Source organism: Oncorhynchus mykiss, chromosome 12 (assembly GCF_013265735.2).
Source record: "Oncorhynchus mykiss isolate Arlee chromosome 12, USDA_OmykA_1.1, whole genome shotgun sequence".
NCBI lineage: Eukaryota > Metazoa > Chordata > Actinopteri > Salmoniformes > Salmonidae > Oncorhynchus > Oncorhynchus mykiss.
Window position 1 is genome coordinate 93,063,596 of NC_048576.1, and position 22,916 is coordinate 93,086,511.

General features: G+C 39.2%; 2 protein-coding genes and 1 long non-coding RNA gene across 3 annotated transcripts in view; all 3 read right to left on the reverse strand.

Moving 5' to 3' along the window:
- The window catches only part of LOC110487427 (5-hydroxytryptamine receptor 3A), a 55,075-nt gene that overhangs the window by 19,529 nt on the left and 12,630 nt on the right, over positions 1 to 22,916 (reverse strand). The window lies entirely within an intron of this gene.
- LOC118937781 (5-hydroxytryptamine receptor 3A-like) lies at positions 3,085 to 10,708 on the reverse strand. Its single transcript, XM_036939222.1, has 3 exons — positions 10,537 to 10,708; positions 3,564 to 3,774; positions 3,085 to 3,353 (listed from the first exon to the last, which is right to left on the reverse strand). The coding sequence occupies exons 1-3, from the start codon at positions 10,648 to 10,650 to the stop codon at positions 3,100 to 3,102; spliced, it is 579 nt and encodes a 192-aa protein (XP_036795117.1). The 5' UTR covers positions 10,651 to 10,708; the 3' UTR covers positions 3,085 to 3,099.
- Positions 18,070 to 21,025, reverse strand: LOC118937782. Its single transcript, XR_005035203.1, has 3 exons — positions 20,990 to 21,025; positions 20,814 to 20,888; positions 18,070 to 18,376 (listed from the first exon to the last, which is right to left on the reverse strand). It is a non-coding gene; the product is annotated as an uncharacterized LOC118937782 (long non-coding RNA).

Genomic DNA, 22,916 nt, shown 5'->3' on the forward strand with positions numbered 1-22,916 from the left:
AGGTGGAGGAGATGATCGAGAGACTATTTGATATCTCAGCCTGAGGTTGAGAACCTGCTTAGTTAGGAGATAATATAAGGCCTTCACACTGCCTCTATAGTAAATAACACACTGTTGATTTGTTTCCACACTACTAATACTACAGCTACAGTCCACTGTCCATGTATTCATTAGAATTCTAATTGCTAAATGCATTATTCCACATATGACTATCTATTTTTAAACATGTTGAAATTTAAAGCTCTAGTGAAGAATACACAAATACATTTTTTTTCCCACACAGAAGCTCAAACGGTAGCTTTTTGCTAGTTCTTGCCAAATTTGTGATGACCAAACCATAAAGAGTGATAGAGACCTCTTGTGGCCAAACGCCTGTATTAGCATTGGCAGCAGCATGGGACTTGAACCATTTTGAAGGAAGGACTAAGGAAGGATCACATGATTCCATTCGGGTCATCAGTAGGGATCAGCCAATTAATTATTGTGAGCAAACATTCCATAACTCCATGTGGCAGTAAATCATCAACCTTAACTTTATCCCTGTTCACTACATGTGGCAGTAAATCATCAACCTTAACTTTATACCTGTTCACTACATGTGGCAGTAAATCATCAACCTTAACTTTATACCTGTTCACTACATGTGGCAGTAAATCATCAACCTTAACTTTATACCTGTTCACTACATGTGGCAGTAAATCATCAACCTTAACTTTATACCTGTTCACTACATGTGGCAGTAAATCATCAACCTTAACTTTATACCTGTTCACTACATGTGGCAGTAAATCATCAACCTTAACTTTATACCTGTTCACTACATGTGGCAGTAAATCATCAACCTTAACTTTATACCTGTTCACTACATGTGGCAGTAAATCATCAACCTTAACTTTATACCTGTTCACTACATGTGGCAGTAAATCATCAACCTTAACTTTATACCTGTTCACTACATGTGGCAGGATGCACCCTTTCAGTTTGTTTACCAACTCATAGAAATAGTAGAAGAAGAAAATTGACTACTTCAAAATGGAGATTGCCTCAATGGCGCTGCCTGTGCTCTCACAGACACCATAATAGGAACGGTATAGGAATGCTTTCTCTATCATATGACCACCATTTCTTTTAATATTTTTGTTAAAAGCAAATTAACAATTTAGTATTCACAGAATTCTAAATGGTTGATCTCGCATGAAGAACCAAAGGAGAAATATAAAATGACGACTGCGTAAACAATGAGGACAGTGAGATAGATACAGAAACAGATCAAGTCCACTTTGTTGGCAAGGCGATGGCGTCTTGCTTTTTTCTGATCTTGTGCAGCCATTTTGTCGAGAAATTTCACCACCTTTTGGAGGGCTGTATTCTTCTTTTCCTCAGAGGCTTTCAGTTTGATGACAGTAATATCAGATTTGGATACTAGACAAAGTAAGAGAGAGGGAAAAAAAATATATAAGTTATTATAAAATAAGTGGTTCGAGCCCTGAATACTGATTTGGCTGACAGCCATGGTATATCAGACCGTATACCACGTGTATGACAAAACATACATTTTTACTGCACTAATTTAGTTGGTAACCAGTTTTATAATAGCAAAAAGGTCTCTCTGGGGTTTGTGGTATATGTCCAATATACCACGGGTAAGGGCACTCTGCGTTGTGACGTGCTTAAGAACAGCCCTTAGCCGTGATATATTGGCCATACAGTATACCACGTCCCCTCAGGCCTTATTACCTAAATATAACACTATTAAATAAGAGATAAAAAATGAAGACATTTCTGTTAAAACTATTTGTAACCGTATTCATTTTATCACAGTTGATTGTTGTAATCGGATTTACTCGAGATCAGAAAACCCAGACGTGTGCTTTAAATGCAGGTAAAGAAACATACCTCATTCACAAATTACTGCGCCGTCACTCATTCACACAACTCACAACGCATCTGTATGTTCCTTCACTCATTCACACATTGATCAAAGCTAAGAAACGATCCTGACAGCTAAAAATGCACAGGATTTAGTGAGGAATTGAAGATGAATAATATTAAACTCATATCTGTTGATGACTTGTTAAACTGCCAGTATCAAATGTCTGCCAGTGTTGAATGTTATGGTTAAAGTTTGGCTCCATTCTGGGCCGGAAACACTGATAATGTATCTGTGACCCTGTGTGGTTCTATAGCAGCTGATGTTGTCTGTACGGCGCCAATAGCCAGGGTTGCTGTGCCTTGTTTAGATTTCCTACATTATTTAGTGACATTGTTGACAGAACACTTGTTCCTGAAAGTGGTTAAAAGGTTCTTCTCTAGGTAGGTGTATAACACAGGAGGCAGCTGACCGGAGGACTCATAAAAATGGCCGGAGCAGAGCTAATGGAATGGAAACAATGTGTTGGATGTATTTGATACCATTCCACTCATTCCGCTCCAGCCATTACCATGAGCCTGTCCTCACCAATTAAGGTGCCACCAACCTCCCGTGTACAACTACAACAAGTTAGGAAGTATCGATAAGCACGTGAACCCGGCACATGTGTGACTGGTGCCGGGGAATGACAGTCAGGAAGTGAGAGAGGGAGAGATGCGCTTGTTCTAATCGTGACAGCAGCCTTATCCTATACCCCGCCCGTTTCTTTACAGCCGATTTAGTTAGGCTATTTACAACGCTTCACACTATTTGTGACACAGATGCGTGCTGGCAGCTGAACATGTTCTGATCACAGGTAACTACAAAAAAAGACTTGTATCATTATTGCATTTGGAAGTTTCCATATCCGTTATGATATTCGTCTTGTCCGATATTCGTTTTGTACTCTGCACATCCTTAATTTAAACCTTAAACCATTCATGACATAGTTTTCAGTGACAGATGAAAGATGAAATGGAGTAGCTGTCCAGACCAGCGTAAACGCCAGACAAATGATGCTAACAAGACAATATGCTGGAAAAGACTGCATGCTTTAACTGCAGCTAAAGGGTAAGAATTAAAAGGTTGAGCATTAAAATACAACTTGACTAGTTTATGATGATGAAAGTCATTTATGGGGTCCCCAGTAAAACTAGTTGCAGTAACGTCATTATGACTTCATGGTCAGGTTATAAATGGTTGTATAAGGACGTTTTGTTAATGTCTTTGGAAACCATGAAAATATATCTTGCTCTGTGGATAACTGAGATGACAGAAGAATGAAAACGTTTACCCTCTTCATTGTCTGTGTCTTTAAGCAGTGAGTCTTTGGACTTGGAGAGGCTGCAGGGCCAGAGAGTGCCACACTTAGCCAGGCGTGTGAGCACCATAGACTGCAACGTGCTCAACACCAGGATGACCAAACAGAAACAGAAGTGCTTTCCTATGGAGAACAACGAGAGAGATGTGTGAGTGTTATATGGATGCACTCTATACACACAAACACACACATTGTCATGTTGTGGTGGATTTTATATTGTACATTTGTAATAATAGAGTAATGTCTTGTATGATGTAATGTTTTATTGATGATCTAGGCTGTTGTGTTTTGTTGTGATGTAACAGTTTAACCCTGTTTAAACAGGACACTCACGGATGATGGGGCTGCACTGGCCTCCTCCAGGCAGTAGGTCGTTGAGGATGATGAGGAACATGATGAAGCTGAGAACCAGTGTAACCTTGAATGAGATACGCTCGCCCCCTCCCAGCGGCAGGGAGAAGCTTACCACATCTGCCACAATGATCAGTATACTGGGCAGGACCAGGGACAGAAATGGGTTTTCAGACCGCATTTTCAGCGACACCTGTGAAGACAGACAGGTAGGCAAGAGAGAAAGAGTTTTTGCATCTAAACGTTAGTTTGACATTGAAAGGGAAGAGCATTACACTTCAAAATCAAACTGTCAGGTGTTTTCAGAACTCTAATGTTAATGAGTCCACATCCTTCACCATCGGTTGTGTGCATCTAGCTAATGTTGATTCAAGCGTATTGTCTTTTTTGGGTGTAATTGTTGTTCAAGCTTTGCCTTATAAAACAGGAAGAGTAAAGTATCTTTACATGTCCCACATAAACTACTGAAATCACCAGGAACACTCACTAACCCATAGATAAAGATGCTTTACTCTACATGTCCCACATAAACTACTGAAATCACCAGGAGCACTCACTAAACCCATAGATAAAGATACTTTACTCTACATGTCCCACATAAACTACTGAAATCACCAGGACCACTCACTAAACCCATAGATAAAGATACTTTACTCTACATGTCACATAAACTACTGAAATCACCAGGAACACTCACTAACCCATAGATAAAGATACTTTACTCTACATGCCACACATAAACTACTGAAATCACCAGGAACACTCACTAACCCATAGATAAAGATACTTTACTCTACATGTCACATAAACTACTGAAATCACCAGGAACACTCACTAACCCATAGATAAAGATACTTTACTCTACATGTCACATAAACTACTGAAATCACCAGGAACACTCACTAACCCATAGATAAAGATACTTTACTCTACATGTCACATAAACTACTGAAATCACCAGGAACACTCACTAACCCATAGATAAAGATACTTTACTCTACATGTCACATAAACTACTGAAATCACCAGGAACACTCACTAACCCATAGATAAAGATACTTTACTCTACATGTCCCACATAAACTACTGAAATCACCAGGAACACTCACTAACCCATAGATAAAGATACTTTACTCTACATGTCACATAAACTACTGAAATCACCAGGAACACTCACTAACCCATAGATAGAGATACTTTACTCTACATGTCACATAAACTACTGAAATCACCAGGAGCACTCACTAACCCATAGATAAAGATACTTTACTCTACATGTCACATAAACTACTGAAATCACCAGGAGCACTCACTAACCCATAGATAAAGATACTTTACTCTACATGTCACATAAACTACTGAAATCACCAGGAGCACTCACTAACCCATAGATAGAGATACTTTACTCTACATGTCACATAAACTACTGAAATCACCAGGAGCACTCACTAACCCATAGATAAAGATACTTTACTCTACATGTCACATAAACTACTGAAATCACCAGGAGCACTCACTAACCCATAGATAAAGATACTTTACTCTACATGTCACATAAACTACTGAAATCACCAGGAACACTCACTAACCCATAGATAAAGATACTTTGCTCTACATGTCACATAAACTACTGAAATCACCAGGAACACTCACTAACCCATAGATAAAGATACTTTACTCTACATGTCCCACATAAACTACTGAAATCACCAGGAACACTCACTAACCCATAGATAAAGATACTTTACTCTACATGTCACATAAACTACTGAAATCACCAGGAACACTCACTAACCCATAGATAAAGATACTTTACTCTACATGTCCCACATAAACTACTGAAATCACCAGGAACACTCACTAACCCATAGATAAAGATACTTTACTCTACATGTCACATAAACTACTGAAATCACCAGGAACACTCACTAACCCATAGATAAAGATACTTTACTCTACATGTCCCACATAAACTACTGAAATCACCAGGAACACTCACTAACCCATAGATAAAGATACTTTACTCTACATGTCACATAAACTACTGAAATCACCAGGAACACTCACTAACCCATAGATAAAGATACTTTACTCTACATGTCACATAAACTACTGAAATCACCAGGAACACTCACTAACCCATAGATAGAGATACTTTACTCTACATGTCACATAAACTACTGAAATCATCAGGAGCACTCACTAACCCATAGATAAAGATACTTTACTCTACATGTCACATAAACTACTGAAATCACCAGGAGCACTCACTAACCCATAGATAAAGATACTTTACTCTACATGTCACATAAACTACTGAAATCACCAGGAACACTCACTAACCCATAGATAGAGATACTTTACTCTACATGTCACATAAACTACTGAAATCATCAGGAGCACTCACTAACCCATAGATAAAGATACTTTACTCTACATGTCACATAAACTACTGAAATCACCAGGAGCACTCACTAACCCATAGATAAAGATACTTTACTCTACATGTCACATAAACTACTGAAATCACCAGGAGCACTCACTAACCCATATATAGAGATACTTTACTCAACATGTCACATAAACTACTGAAATCACCAGGAGCACTCACTAACCCATAGATAAAGATACTTTACTCTACATATCACATAAACTACTGAAATCACCAGGAGCACTCACTAACCCATAGATAAAGATACATTACTCTACATGTCACATAAACTACTGAAATCACCAGGAACACTCACTAACCCATAGATAAAGATACTTTGCTCTACATGTCACATAAACTACTGAAATCACCAGGAACACTCACTAACACATAGATAAAGATACTTTACTCTACATGTCACATAAACTACTGAAATCACCAGGAACACTCACTAACCCATAGATAAAGATACTTTACTCTACATGTCCCACATAAACTACTGAAATCACCAGGAACACTCACTAACCCATAGATAAAGATACTTTACTCTACATGTCACATAAACTACTGAAATCACCAGGAACACTCACTAACCCATAGATAAAGATACTTTACTCTACATGTCCCACATAAACTACTGAAATCACCAGGAACACTCACTAACCCATAGATAAAGATACTTTACTCTACATGTCACATAAACTACTGAAATCACCAGGAACACTCACTAACCCATAGATAAAGATACTTTACTCTACATGTCCCACATAAACTACTGAAATCACCAGGAACACTCACTAACCCATAGATAAAGATACTTTACTCTACATGTCCCACATAAACTACTGAAATCACCAGGAACACTCACTAACCCATAGATAGAGATACTTTACTCTACATGCCCCACATAAACTACTGAAATCACCAGGACCACTCACTAACCCATAGATAAAGATACTTTACTCTACATGTCACATAAACTACTGAAATCATCAGGAACACTCACTAACCCATAGATAGAGATACTTTACTCTACATGTCACATAAACTACTGAAATCACCAGGAACACTCACTAACCCATAGATAGAGATACTTTACTCTACATGTCACATAAACTACTGAAATCACCAGGAACACTCACTAACCCATAGATAGAGATACTTTACTCTACATGTCACATAAACTACTGAAATCACCAGGAACACTCACTAACCCATAGATAAAGATACTTTACTCTACATGTCCCACATAAACTACTGAAATCACCAGGAACACTCACTAACCCATAGATAAAGATACTTTACTCTACATGTCACATAAACTACTGAAATCACCAGGAACACTCACTAACCCATAGATAAAGATACTTTACTCTACATGTCCCACATAAACTATTGAAATCACCAGGAACACTCACTAACCCATAGATAAAGATACTTTACTCTACATGTCACATAAACTACTGAAATCACCAGGAACACTCACTAACCCATAGATAAAGATACTTTACTCTACATGTCACATAAACTACTGAAATCACCAGGAACACTCACTAACCCATAGATAAAGATACTTTACTCTACATGTCCCACATAAACTACTGAAATCACCAGGAGCACTCACTAACCCATAGATAAAGATACTTTACTCTACATGTCACATAAACTACTGAAATCACCAGGAACACTCACTAACCCATAGATAAAGATACTTTACTCTACATGTCCCACATAAACTACTGAAATCACCAGGACCACTCACTAACCCATAGATAAAGATACTTTACTCTACATGTCCCACATAAACTACTGAAATCACCAGGAACACTCACTAACCCATAGATAAAGATACTTTACTCTACATGTCCCACATAAACTACTGAAATCACCAGGACCACTCACTAACCCATAGATAAAGATACTTTACTCTACATGTCCCACATAAACTACTGAAATCACCAGGAACACTCACTAACCCATAGATAAAGATACTTTACTCTACATGTCCCACATAAACTACTGAAATCACCAGGAACACTCACTAACCCATAGATAAAGATACTTTACTCTACATGTCCCATATAAACTACTGAAATCACCAGGAACACTCACTAACCCATAGATAAAGATACTTTACTCTACATGTCCCACATAAACTACTGAAATCACCAGGAACACTCACTAACCCATAGATTGAGATACTTTACTCTACATGTCCCACATAAACTACTGAAATCACCAGGAGCACTCACTAACCCATAGATAAAGATACTTTACTCTACATGTCACATAAACTACTGAAATCACCAGGAGCACTCACTAACCCATAGATAAAGATACTTTACTCTACATGTCACATAAACTACTGAAATCACCAGGAACACTCACTAACCCATAGATAAAGATACTTTACTCTACATGTCCCACATAAACTACTGAAATCACCAGGAACACTCACTAACCCATAGATAAAGATACTTTACTCTACATGTCCCACATAAACTACTGAAATCACCAGGAACACTCACTAACCCATAGATAAAGATACTTTACTCTACATGTCCCACATAAACTACTGAAATCACCAGGACCACTCACTAACCCATAGATAAAGATACTTTACTCTACATGTCCCACATAAACTACTGAAATCACCAGGAACACTCACTAACCCATAGATAAAGATACTTTACTCTACATGTCCCACATAAACTACTGAAATCACCAGGAACACTCACTAACCCATAGATAAAGATACTTTACTCTACATGTCCCACATAAACTACTGAAATCACCAGGAACACTCACTAACCCATAGATAAAGATACTTTACTCTACATGTCCCATATAAACTACTGAAATCACCAGGAACACTCACTAACCCATAGATAAAGATACTTTACTCTACATGTCCCACATAAACTACTGAAATCACCAGGAACACTCACTAACCCATAGATAGAGATACTTTACTCTACATGTCCCACATAAACTACTGAAATCACCAGGAGCACTCACTAACCCATAGATAAAGATACTTTACTCTACATGTCACATAAACTACTGAAATCACCAGGAGCACTCACTAACCCATAGATAAAGATACTTTACTCTACATGTCACATAAACTACTGAAATCACCAGGAACACTCACTAACCCATAGATAAAGATACTTTACTCTACATGTCCCACATAAACTACTGAAATCACCAGGAACACTCACTAACCCATAGATAAAGATACTTTACTCTACATGTCCCACATAAACTACTGAAATCACCAGGAACACTCACTAACCCATAGATAAAGATACTTTACTCTACATGTCCCACATAAACTACTGAAATCACCAGGACCACTCACTAACCCATAGATAAAGATACTTTACTCTACATGTCCCACATAAACTACTGAAATCACCAGGAACACTCACTAACCCATAGATAAAGATACTTTACTCTACATGTCCCACATAAACTACTGAAATCACCAGGAACACTCACTAACCCATAGATAGAGATACTTTACTCTACATGTCCCACATAAACTACTGAAATCACCAGGAGCACTCACTAACCCATAGATAAAGATACTTTACTCTACATGTCACATAAACTACTGAAATCACCAGGAGCACTCACTAACCCATAGATAAAGATACTTTACATGTCACATAAACTACTGAAATCACCAGGAACACTCACTAACCCATAGATAAAGATACTTTACTCTACATGTCACATAAACTACTGAAATCACCAGGAACACTCACTAACCCATAGATAAAGATACTTTACTCTACATGTCACATAAACTACTGAAATCACCAGGAACACTCACTAACCCATAGATAAAGATACTTTACTCTACATGTCCCACATAAACTACTGAAATCACCAGGAACACTCACTAACCCATAGATAAAGATACTTTACTCTACATGTCCCACATAAACTACTGAAATCATCAGGAACACTCACTAACCCATAGATAAAGATACTTTACTCTACATGTCCCACATAAACTACTGAAATCACCAGGAACACTCACTAACCCATAGATAGATACTTTACTCTACATGTCACATAAACCACTGAAATCACCAGGAGCACTCACTAACCCATAGATAAAGATACTTTACTCTACATGTCACATAAACCACTGAAATCACCAGGAGCACTCACTAACCCATAGATAAAGATACTTTACTCTACATGTCACATAAACTACTGAAATCACCAGGAACACTCACTAACCCATAGATAAAGATACTTTACTCTACATGTCCCACATAAACTACTGAAATCACCAGGAACACTCACTAACCCATAGATAGATACTCTACATGTCACATAAACTACTGAAATCACCAGGAACACTCACTAACCCATAGATAAAGATACTTTACTCTACATGTCCCACATAAACTACTGAAATCATCAGGAACACTCACTAACCCATATATAGATACTTTACTCTACATGTCACATAAACTACTGAAATCACCAGGAACACTCACTAACCCATAGATAGTTGCGATCATCTCTGCCTCCTTTAGCATTGAGTTCCACCTCCTCGGTTAGCCAGTCTCCGCGGTTTGCACTAGTTGTGCTCACTTTCCCAAAGTTCAGGAACATGCCACATCCTGGAAAGGCAGATATTTGAAACCAGTTCAGTCATTCATAGATCATAACATAGCTTATAACAACAAAAAAATTGTTTCTAACAATAGGCATTGTGGGTGTAACGATTCACAACATATTTGGTTCCTGTTCATTCCAATGATTTTTGGCTCTTGGTTCGGTTTTATCTGGGTTCTCAGGAGAGGATGGGAAAAACTAAATGGATGGAAAAACCATCACATAAAAAAAAAACAGTTTAAAATGAGAAATGATTTTGAGTAAAGTAGTCAACGTTTTAAACCCTACTACAGTGGTAGTAGCCTAACTAATATTTCTGAGGGAGCCACTTTGGTGTAACAACATCACTGATAGGATCCATTCTTACAGTGGCTCTGGTATCAGGTTCTAAGGTCATCAATATCAAAGCAATGTTTCTCAAGTTCATACTAGCTGTCAATCATGGCCCTAAGAAGCTGTTTGATTAATTCTGGCAGGCGTTCATTTGGACGATAACTTGCAGTAAATATTGTCGATCATTATTATTATAATTTACAAACAATGGTGTAATGGTATTTTTTTCCTTCCTGAAACGGAGAAAAAACAGCCAAAAATCCAAGGACTGATCCAATCAATCCAACATGTTTGTGAACCATTATATTCACTGTGTCCAGCCCACTAATGAGCACCAAAATAATATTCACTGTGTCCAACCCACTAATGAGCACCAAAATAATATTCACTGTGTCCAACCCACTAATGAGCACCAAAATACTATTCACTGTGTCCAGCCCACTAATGAGCACCAAAATAATATTCACTGTGTCCAGCCCACTAATGAGCACCAAAATAATATTCACTGTGTCCAACCCACTAATGAGCACCAAAATAATATTCACTGTGTCCAGCCCACTAATGAGCACCAAAATAATATTCACTGTGTCCAGCCCACTAATGAGCACCAAAATAATATTCACTGTGTCCAACCCACTAATGAGCACCAACATAATATTCACTGTGTCCAGCCCACTAATGAGCACCAAAATAATATTCACTGTGTCCAGCCCACTAATGAGCACCAAAATAATATTCACTGTGTCCAGCCCACTAATGAGCACCAAAATAATATTCACTGTGTCCAGCCCACTAATGAGCACCAAAATAATATTCACTGTGTCCAGCCCACTAATGAGCACCAAAATAATATTCACTGTGTCCAACCCACTAATGAGCACCAAAATAATATTCACTGTGTCCAGCCCACTAATGAGCACCAAAATAATATTCACTGTGTCCAGCCCACTAATGAGCACCAAAATAATATTCACTGTGTCCAACCCACTAATGAGCACCAACATAATATTCACTGTGTCCAGCCCACTAATGAGCACCAAAATAATATTCACTGTGTCCAGCCCACTAATGAGCACCAAAATAATATTCACTGTGTCCAGCCCACTAATGAGCACCAAAATAATATTCACTGTGTCCAGCCCACTAATGAGCACCAAAATAATATTCACTGTGTCCAGCCCACTAATGAGCACCAACATAATATTCACTGTGTCCAGCCCACTAATGAGCACCAAAATAATATTCACTGTGTCCAGCCCACTAATGAGCACCAAAATAATATTCACTGTGTCCAGCCCACTAATGAGCACCAAAATAATATTCACTGTGTCCAGCCCACTAATGAGCACCAACATAATATTCACTGTGTCCAGCCCACTAACAAGTACCAAAATGATATTCACTGTTTCCAGCCCCCTAACATGGCTCGATGGGTCAATTGAGGACGATGAGGTTGAGCTATCAGGTTATAGCATTCATAGAGTTGACCTGGATGGTCTTGAGGTTGCATGGGTAGATATACATCTTCCTTAATGTCGTCCTAAACTTGTTGGTGTGTGCTATCAGCCTCCTAAGCAGAACCATTTCTATGATTTACTTGAATCGAATTGTATTTTCTGATAGAGAATGTATTCTGTTTAGTGATTTTAATACAAATGTGCAGTTATCACCCAAGAAAAGTACACTAGTAAATGCCCTATATAACTTTAATCAGTTATTTGGACTAAAACAACTGATTGTTGAGCCAACCCGGGTGTGTATTGACAGTAAATCTACTTTGGATTTGATTATTGTATCAGATCAAGAGAACATCTGTCAGTCAGGAGTCTTAAATATTGGTTTTAGTGATCATACGGTAACCTACTGTACCCGTAAGAAATCCAAAATACTACTAGAGGCAGGTAATAAATACACATGAAGGTACGGTCTATGAAACAATACTCAAAATAACGTTTTGTAGAAGTACTTTACATGTTGTATTGGTCTCCTGTACTAAACTGTGATGATGTTGATCAAGCTTGGTATCTTTTTAAAGATCTGTTTCTGTCTGCACTCGAATCTCTGGCTCCGATTTAAACAAATTCCAGTCAAACAGCGGTCAGGGAAATGCATCATTTCTGAGATCTTAGACCTCATACGGAAAAGGCATCGCTACCTGGCCAGATTCAGAAGGACAAATCTACAACAAGATTATGACAGTTATATTAACTGTAGAAACCAGGCAAGATACAAAATGGAAAAGGCCAAATCCCAACATTATATAGACGCCGTTAATGACAACTTACATCTGTCTTGTAAACTATGGACATTTTTAAAGGACATTGGCTTAAAAACTCCCCATAAGGTAAAATCCTGTAGTATTGGCCTGGATATTGATGTTTTATGCTATCAGCAGGCAAAGGTTGCAAATGATTTTACCACATTTTTTTTTACCACTATAGCCTCATCTCTGGTTAAGAAGTTACCCACCTGTTCTGGACACTATGGCCAGTCCTTCATTAACAACTTTTACCATACCAAAGGTATCACAAATGATTTGTTTGAGCTGTGCATGGTAACAGAGGACAATGTTTCCAATCTACTATGCTTAATGAGCACAAACAAAGCAACTGGGCTGGATAACCGTCCTGCAAGATTCATAAAGGATAGTGCTTGTGTCACTGCTAAAATGATAACGCATATTGTAAACCTTTATATTAGTAGTGGTACATTTCCCAAGGATCTCAAAACAGCCCGGATGGTTCCGCTCCACAAGAAGAGCAGTAAAACAAATGGCCTGTGTCAATCCTCACCACCTTCCAAAGTTTTTAATCAACTTGAGGGATACCTTCTGGAGCACAAACTTCTTTATGAACTCCAATCTGGCTTTAGAACATCTCATTCCACTGATACTTGACTTATCCACCTATCTGACCAACAGAACACAAGTATGTAATGGTGATGTTTGTAATGGTGTATGTAATGGTGATGTTTGTAATGGTGTACGTAATGGTGATGTTTGTAATGGTGTATGTAATGGTGATGTTTGTAATGGTGTATGTAATGGTGATGTTTGTAATGGTGTATGTAATGGTGATGTTTTGTCAGAGGCCAAAGAAATATCCTGTGGAGTACCGCAGGGATCAATTTTAGGACCTCTCTTATTTCTTAAGTTCATGATATGCCAGATACAGTAGTACAAACTCTTGCTTTATGCTGATGATTCAGCCATACTGGTATCAGCTTCTTTTCTCTGTATATATCAATGATGTTGCTCTTGCTGCGGGCGATTCCCTGATCCACCTCTACGCAGACGACACCATTCTGTATACTTCTGGCCCTTCCTTGGACACTGTGCTATCTAACCTCCAAACGAGCTTCAATGCCATACAACACTCCTTCCACGGCCTCCAACTGCTCTTAAACGCTAGTAAAACCAAACGCATGCTTTTCAACCGTTCGCTGCCTGCACCCGCACGCCCGACTAGCATCACCACCCTGGATGGTTCCGACCTAGAATATGTGGACATCTATAAGTACCCAGGTGTCACGCCGCCAAACTTACCCTAGTAAAACTGACTATCCTACCGATCCTCGACTTCGGCGATGTCATCTACAAAATAGCTTCCAATACTTTACTCAGCAAACTGGATGCAGTTTATCACAGTGCCATCCATTTTGTTACTAAAGCACCTTATACCACCCACCACTGCGACCTGTATGCTCTAGTCGGCTGGCCCTCGCTACATATTCGTCGCCAGACCCACTGGCTCCAGGTCATCTACAAGTCCATGCTAGGTAAAGCTCCACCTTATCTCAGTTCACTGGTCACGATGGCAACACCCACCCGTAGCACATGCTCCAGCAGGTGTATCTCACTGATCATCCCTAAAGCCAACACCTCATTTGGCCGCCTTCCAGTTCTCTGCTGCCTGTGACTGTAACGAATTGCAAAAATCGCTGAAGTTGGAGACTTTTATCTCCCTCACCAACTTCAAACATCTGCTATCTTAGCAGCTAACCGATCCCAGCAGCTGTACATAGTCCATCGGTAAATAGCCCACCCAATTTACCTACCTCATCCCCATACTGTTTTTATTTTTTTCTGCTCTTTTGCACACCAGTATCTCACCTATCTCTACCTGCACATGACCATCTGATCATTTATCACTCCAGTGTTAATCTGCAAAATTGTAATTATTCGCCTACCTCTCCTCATGCCTTTTGCACACAATGTATGTATAGACTCTTTTTTTCTTTTTTCTACTGTGTTATCGACTTGTTAATTGTTTACTCCATGTGTAACTTTGTGTTGTTGTCTGTTAACACTGCTATGCTTTATCTTGGCCAGGTCGCAGTTGTAAATGAGAACTTGTTCTCAACTAGCCTACCTGGTTAAATAAAGGTGAAATAAATAAATACAAATCAGGGAAGGATACAGTTTACCTAAAGAAGACCCTGAGTAAGGAATTGCATTTTGTTCGAGATTGGTTGTCTGACAACAAATTGTCACTACATTTGTGAAAAACTGAATCGATTTTGTTTGGAACAAAACGTAGATTGTTTAGGGCTGACAAGATAACGGTAAACTGTGCAGGCAAGGAGATTGAATCTCAAACAAGTGTAACTTATCTTGGTGTGTTCCTAGATCAATCCCTTTCTGGAGACCTGATTGCTGCTAAAATTCTTTCTAAAATGGCAAACAAATTGACATTATTATATCGTAACACTAGATATTTTAACATTAAAGTTAAGAAACTGCTTCTCTCAACCTTGATTCAGTGTCATTTTGATTATGCCTGCTCTGCTTGGTATAGTGGGCTTTCAAAAAAAGCTGAAAAAGAGAATGCAGGGCATGCAAAATAATGTTATCAGGTATATGCTGAATGTCCCCGCTAGGACCCACATAGGGGTACAGGAGTTCTGGGAGGTGGGCTTGTTGCCTTTGGAGTCCAGAGTGGACCAACTTAAACTTAATCATATGTTTGACATCTTAAATAATCGTGCTCCAGGTTATATGAAAAAAACACATTGAAATGGTCTATAACCAACACAGTCTCAATACCAGAGCTAGTGTTATGTCTTGTAAAATCCCAAGAGTAAACAGTACTGCTAGGAGCACGTTTTTCCATACAGACATTTGTCTATGGAATAGCCTTCTCTTGGAGATCAAGCAAATAAAAAGTAAAAATAGCTTTAAAAAGCAGGCAAAATGTTTCATTTGGACAAGGTTGTCTAAGTAAGAGAAACCACTCCACTGCCCCTTGTGCCCCCTACTGCTGGTCAGGTGGATTTATTTGAAGGATCGCTGGTCAGGTGGATTTATTTGAAGGATCGGTATGATGTTCAATGAACAGATTGTTTTAATGTGAAATGAATATGGTTGATTTTTAAGGTTAGGGAGAAGGGCAGTGAATAGTGCCACTTTTCTGGGATGTCAATATAAATGATTGTATTTATGGTTGTTTATAATTTTGTCTGGACTTTTAATCATTATATGTGTTATTGTTTTTACCATTGAGGACCACTTTGGAAACACGTTTTAATAAATACTTTCAAGTGATATCCTCTGGGTCCACATTGTACATTTTGTTGTATATGTCTGTTCCCCCAAATAAATTCAAATAAAAATCAATTTAAAAAAAACACCAAAAATAATATTTACTGTGTCCAGCCCAAAAATAAAAACTAGACAGTCAGGGAGCATAGAAAATTCCAAAGATGACAAATAAACTGAATTGCAGTAGGCTACACAGATTTAAAAATGTTTTAGTTGTTTTTAGTAACATCTTGTTTTTATTAAGATCTTTGGTAAGTAAGTAAGTGTGCAAGAGCGGTTTAGCAGACAGAATGAGGATTGAAGTGATGCACTTACCACTAAATACCCAGACATTGATTCCGATGGCACAGAAATCTGAAGCGAAGGGGTAGTTGTACAGATTGACCTCACAGCCCACCACAGTGTTCATGATGACCATGTGCTCTATAGTCCCGTTGCTGTGCACCAGTAAATCCTTGTTGCCGTGCTTCATCGTTGTTTGCACTCTTTAGACATGAGCGGTTAAGAACAGACTGAGGATTGATCTACTAAAACTGTCACAACTAAACATTTGGCCACTCCAAAAATAAATACTGTATCTCTAATTTCTGTAGATGTTTTACTCACTATTTAGAAGATCATGTTATAAAAGGAATCAAGAATAAATTAAATATAACTTACTAGTAGGTTATTGTATTCTGTTGTAAGTGGACTCACCCATTAGTCACATGGAGTTCAGGAGTCCAGATTTTGCTGACAGGCAGGACCACCACATCATGATGATAGACGGATGTGTCCCATGATAAATCAGGGTCTTCCCAAGACTAGTTTTAAATCAAATCAAATGTTATTTGTCACATGCTCTGAATACAACAGGTTTAGACCTTACCGTGAAATGCTTACTTACGAGCCCTTTACCAACAATGCAGTTCAAGAGTTAAGAATATATTTACTAAATAAACTAAAGTAAAAAATAACACAATAAAATAACAATAACGAGGCTATATACAGGGGGTACCAGTACCGAGTCAGTGTGGAGGCTATATACAGGGGGTACCAGTACCGAGTCAGTGTGGGGGCTATATACAGGGAGTACCAGTACCGAGTCAGTGTGTGGGGGTACAGGTTAGTCTAGGTCATAGGTCATTTATAGATGTAGGTAGGGGTAAAGTTTGACATGCATAGATAATAAACAGTGAGTAGCAGCAGAGTAAAAACAAAAGGAGGGGTGTCAATGTAAATAGTCCGGCCGGCCGTTTGATTCATTGTTCAGCAGTCTTATGGCTTGGGGGAAGAATCATAGTCATGAGAAGTATTACAAAATGCCACATTTACTTGAATGTCTCCCTTGATGTTTGATGTGTACTTACCAGTATGACCTGCAGACGACTCTCGAAGCGGAGGTTTTTTGTGTCCTATTAGGAAGAGAATAATTCCTCATCACATAATGATATAACTGTCAATAGGTTATCTCTGAAACTCATCACATTGTACAAAACTCAATGAAAAGGAACAGAAAGTGACTTACGACAGACAGAGTTTCATACACTATTAACGGCACGCTGATATTTGAGATGCATGATGGAGACTGTGGCTGACTCAGAGCTTCTTTCGCAATCAGCATGCTGGCCAGACATCGACGTGTTGTACAGGAGGGTGTCGTTGCCCTGGATGAAGTGGCTGTGTTGGATGGTTGGTTTGTACTGGCTGTGTTGGATGGTTGGTTTGTACTGGCTGTGTTGAATGGTTGGTTTGTACTGGCTGTGTTGGCTGTATTGGGTGCTTGGCCTGCATTGGCTGTATTGGATGCATTGCCTGGAGTCATTTCACTAGCTAAAATGGCTGCATTGGATGGAGGGTCTGCTGCAGACACTGTGGAACCAGAGACAGGTATTTAATTTCAGAATAGTACATTGGATTTATATAGCGATGTTCTAGGAACCAATGATGCTTTCCAATAGTTCAACAACACAGTGCAAGAAATGACCAACTTAATCTAAATGAAATGGGATAAGGTTGTTGCATGTCTTCATAGTAGTGACTCAATATTTGTCAAAAGTGACCTGATACTCTATCGCTAGTCCATTATCGCCCCAATACACTACATGACCAAAAGTATGTGGACATTTCATGAAGCTTGCGACAAACAGTTATTGTGCTGATGTTGTTTCCAGAGGCAGATTGGTGTTGCAACCAAGGACAGACAATTTTTAGACACTACACGTTTCAGCGCTAGGTGGTCTCGTTCTGTGTGCTTGTGTGGCCTAACACTTCGCGGCTGAGCCGTTGCTCCTAGCTATTTCCACTTTACAATAACAGCACTTACAGTTGACCGGAGCCACATTGAAAGGCACTGAGCTCATCAGTAAGGGCATTCTACTGCCAATGTCTGTCTATGGAGATTGCATGGCTGTGTGCTTGGTTTTATACACCTGTCAGCAACAGGTGTGGCTGAAATAGCCGGAATACACTAATTTGAAGAGGTGTTCACATACTTTTGTACATACAGTGCATTCGGAAAGTATTCAGACAACTTTCCCTCATTCCACATTTTGTTATGTTCTCAAATGGATCAAATCAAATAAAATCCTCATCAATCTACACACAATGCACCATAATGACAAAGTGAAAACAGGTCTTTAGAAATGTTTGCAAATTTATAAATCATAAAAAACCTAACCTAAGTATTCAGGCGCTTTGCTGTGAGACTCGAAATTGATCTTTCCATTGATCATCCTTGAGATGTTTCTACAACTTGATTGGAGTCAACCTGGGGTAAATTCAATTGATTGGACATGATTTGGAAAGGCACATCTATATTTATTTTACTAGGCAAGTCAGTTAAGAACAAATTCTTATTTTCAATGACGGCCTAGGAACAGTGGGTTAACTGCCTGTTCAGGGGCAGAACGACAGATTTGTACCTTGTCAGCTTGGGGATTTGAACTTGCAGCCTTTCGGTTACTAGTCCAACGCTCTAACCACTAGGCTACCCTGCCACCCCATATAAGGTCCCACAGTTGTCAGAGCAAAAACATGTCAGAGCAAAAACCAAGCCATGAGGTCGAAAGAATTGTCCGAAGAGCTCAGAGACAGGATTGTGTCAAGCACAGATCTGGGGAAGGGTAACAACATTTCTGCAGCATGGAAGGTCCCCAATAACACAGTGGCCTCCATCATTCTTAAATGGAAGAAGTTTGGAATCATCAAGACTCTTCCTAGTGCTGGACGCCCGGCCAAACTGAGCAATTGGGGGAGAAGGGCCTTGGTCGGGGAGGTGACCAAAATCCAGATGGTCACTCTGACAGAGCTCCAGAGTTCCTCTGTGGAGACGAGAGAACCTTCCAGAAGGACAACCATCTCTGCAGGTGGCAGATGGAAGCCACTCCTCAGTAAAACACCCACTTGGGGTTTGCCAAAAGGCACCTAAAGGACTCTCAGACCATGAGAAACAAGATTCCCCTGTCTGATGAAACCAAGATTGAGCTCTTTGGCCTGAATGCCAACCGTCGCGTCTGGAGGAAACCTAGCACCATTCCTACGGTGAAGTATGGTGGTGGCAGCATCATGCTGTGGGGATGTTTTCCAGTGGCATGGACTGGGAGACTAGTCAGGATTGAGGGAAAGATTAACGAATCAAAGTACACAGAGATCCTTGATGAAAAATTCCCCCAGAGCTTTCAGGACCTTTAGACTGCTGGGGTGAAGGTTCACCTTCCAACAAGACAACGACCCTAAGCACACAGCCAAGACAACGCAGGAGTGGCTTCGGGACAAGTCTCTGAATGTCCTCGAATGGCCCAGCCAGAGCCCGGACTTGAACCCGATCTAACATATCTGAAGAGACCTGAAAATAGCTGTGCAGCGATGCTCCCCATCCAACCTGACAGAGCTTGAGAGGATCTGCAGAGAAGAAAGGGAGAAACTCCCCAAATACAGGTGTGCCAAGCTTGTAGCTTCATACCCAAGAAGACTTCAGGCTGTAATCGCTGACAAAGGTGATTCAACGAAGTACTGAGTAAAGGGTCTGAATACTTATGTAAATGTGATATTTCTTGTTTTTTGGGGGAGGGGGTCAAACATTTCTTAAAACCAGATTTGGCTTTGTCATTATGGGGTATTGTGTGTAGATTGATGAGGGGGAAAAATTATTTAATACATTTTAGAATAAGGCTGTAACGTAACAAAATGTGGAAAAAGTCAAGGGGTCTGAATACTTTACAAATGCTAATAGGAACAATAAAGATGACATTCTTCTGGTGTAATTTGTGTTGTTTTAAAAAGAGTAAAATGGAGCCCAATGTCTTACCTGTTAGCAAGAGTAGAGAGAAGAGACAACATTTCAGCACGCTGTGGTCCATGGGTCTCATCCCTGCACGTCCTCCTGTCACAAAGTACATGGTCAGTTAGACATTGTTGCACAGTCGTACTAGAAATGACGAGTTTCCTCCAATGAAACGGTTAGATGAAGGACTGAAAACCAACCTTTAGATGCTTAGTGATCACCACTTGCCTTCTCCTTTCCTCTCAAGCCAAAGCCACACCTGGGATGACCCTTATAAAGGCTGCTCTGGAACATGTGGTCACGGCAGTCTTCCATGAGAACATACACACCCCCACAAACTGTCTACATGTTATTATGATTCTTGATATTATACAGTGTGTGCTTGGCCATAATCCCCAAATAATGAGTTTTTAAATTAACCTCCCAGGATTCCTTTCACCATCCTGTGTAAACAACAACCACAACAGACATGTAATTACTACCTTTGACTGATCAGAAGCGGACATACTGCCACCTGTCATTAAACCCTATAGATTATTAGGTTTAAAGGCCCAGTGTAGTTTAAAAAAAAAAAACGTTATTTCCCATTTTTTTTCATGCTATTTCCACGCTATGAGGTCGAAATAACACTGAAATTCACGAAAATATGATAATGCCCTTTTTGTGTAAGAGCTGTTTTTTTTAAACGCTTGGAATTTCATCTGGCTCAGGTGGGAAGTTTTTGGGCCCAAAGCATAAGGTCACAAGGCGATCTGATGATAATGGACCAATGGACCGATTTTTCTACTGTATTATTGACTGTATGTTTGTTTACTCCATGTGTAACTCTGTGTTGTTGTATGTGTCGAACTGCTTTGCTTTATCTGGGCCAGGTCGCAGTTGCAAATTAGAACTTGTTGTCAACTAGTCTACCTGGTTAAATAAAGGTGAAATTCAAAATTCAAAAACATGGTGTAGCCAGAGGACAGCTAGTTTCTGTCTTCCTCTGGCTACATTGACTTCAGTACAAAACCTAGGAGGCTTGTGGTTCTCACCCCCTTCCATAGACTTACACAATAATTATAACAACTTCCAGAGGACTTCCTCCAACCTATCAGAGCTCTTGCAACATGAACTGACATGTCCACCCAATCAAAGGATCAGAGAATGAATCTAGTACTGAAAGCATAAGCTACAGATCAGAGAATGAATCTAGTACTGAAAGCATAAGCTACAGATCAGAGAATGAATCTAGTACTGAAAGCATAAGCTACAGATCAGAGAATTAATATAGTACTGAAAGCATAAGCTACAGATCAGAGAATGAATCTAGCACTGAAAGCATAAGCTACAGATCAGAGAATGAATCTAGTACTGAAAGCATAAGCTACAGATCAGAGAATGAATCTAGTACTGAAAACATAAGCTACAGATCAGAGAATTAATCTAGTACTGAAAGCATAAGCTACAGATCAGAGAATGAGTCTAGTACTGAAAGCATAAGCTACAGATCAGAGAATGAATCTAGTACTGAAAGCATAAGCTACAGATCAGAGAATGAATCTAGCACTGAAAGCATAAGCTACAGATCAGAGAATGAATCTAGTACTGAAAGCATAAGCTACAGATCAGAGAATGAATCTAGTACTGAAAACATAAGCTACAGATCAGAGAATGAATCTAGTACTGAAAGCATAAGCTACAGATCAGAGAATGAATCTAGTACTGAAAGCATAAGCTACAGATCAGAGAATGAATCTAGTACTGAAAACATAAGCTACAGATCAGAGAATGAATCTAGCACTGAAAGCATAAGCTACAGATCAGAGAATGAATCTAGTACTGAAAGCATAAGCTACAGATCAGAGAATGAATCTAGTACTGAAAACATAAGCTACAGATCAGAGAATGAGTCTAGTACTGAAAGCATAAGCTACAGATCAGAGAATGAATCTAGTACTGAAAGCATAAGCTACAGATCAGAGAATGAATCTAGCACTGAAAGCATAAGCTACAGATCAGAGAATGAATCTAGTACTGAAAGCATAAGCTACAGATCAGAGAATGAATCTAGTACTGAAAGCATAAGCTACAGATCAGAGAATGAATCTAGTACTGAAAGCATAAGCTACAGATCAGAGAATGAAT

Coding starts and splice junctions, on each gene's coding strand:
- LOC118937781 (XM_036939222.1), bottom strand. CDS start 10,650: ATGTTCCTGAACTTTGGGAAAGTGAGCACAACTAGTGCAAACCGCGGA. Junction 3,775..10,536: donor ATGATCGCAACTATCTATGG/GTTAGTGAGTGT, acceptor CTGTCTTCACAG/GTGTCGCTGAAAATGCGGTC. Junction 3,354..3,563: donor CCAGTGCAGCCCCATCATCC/GTGAGTGTCCTG, acceptor TGTTCTCCATAG/GAAAGCACTTCTGTTTCTGT.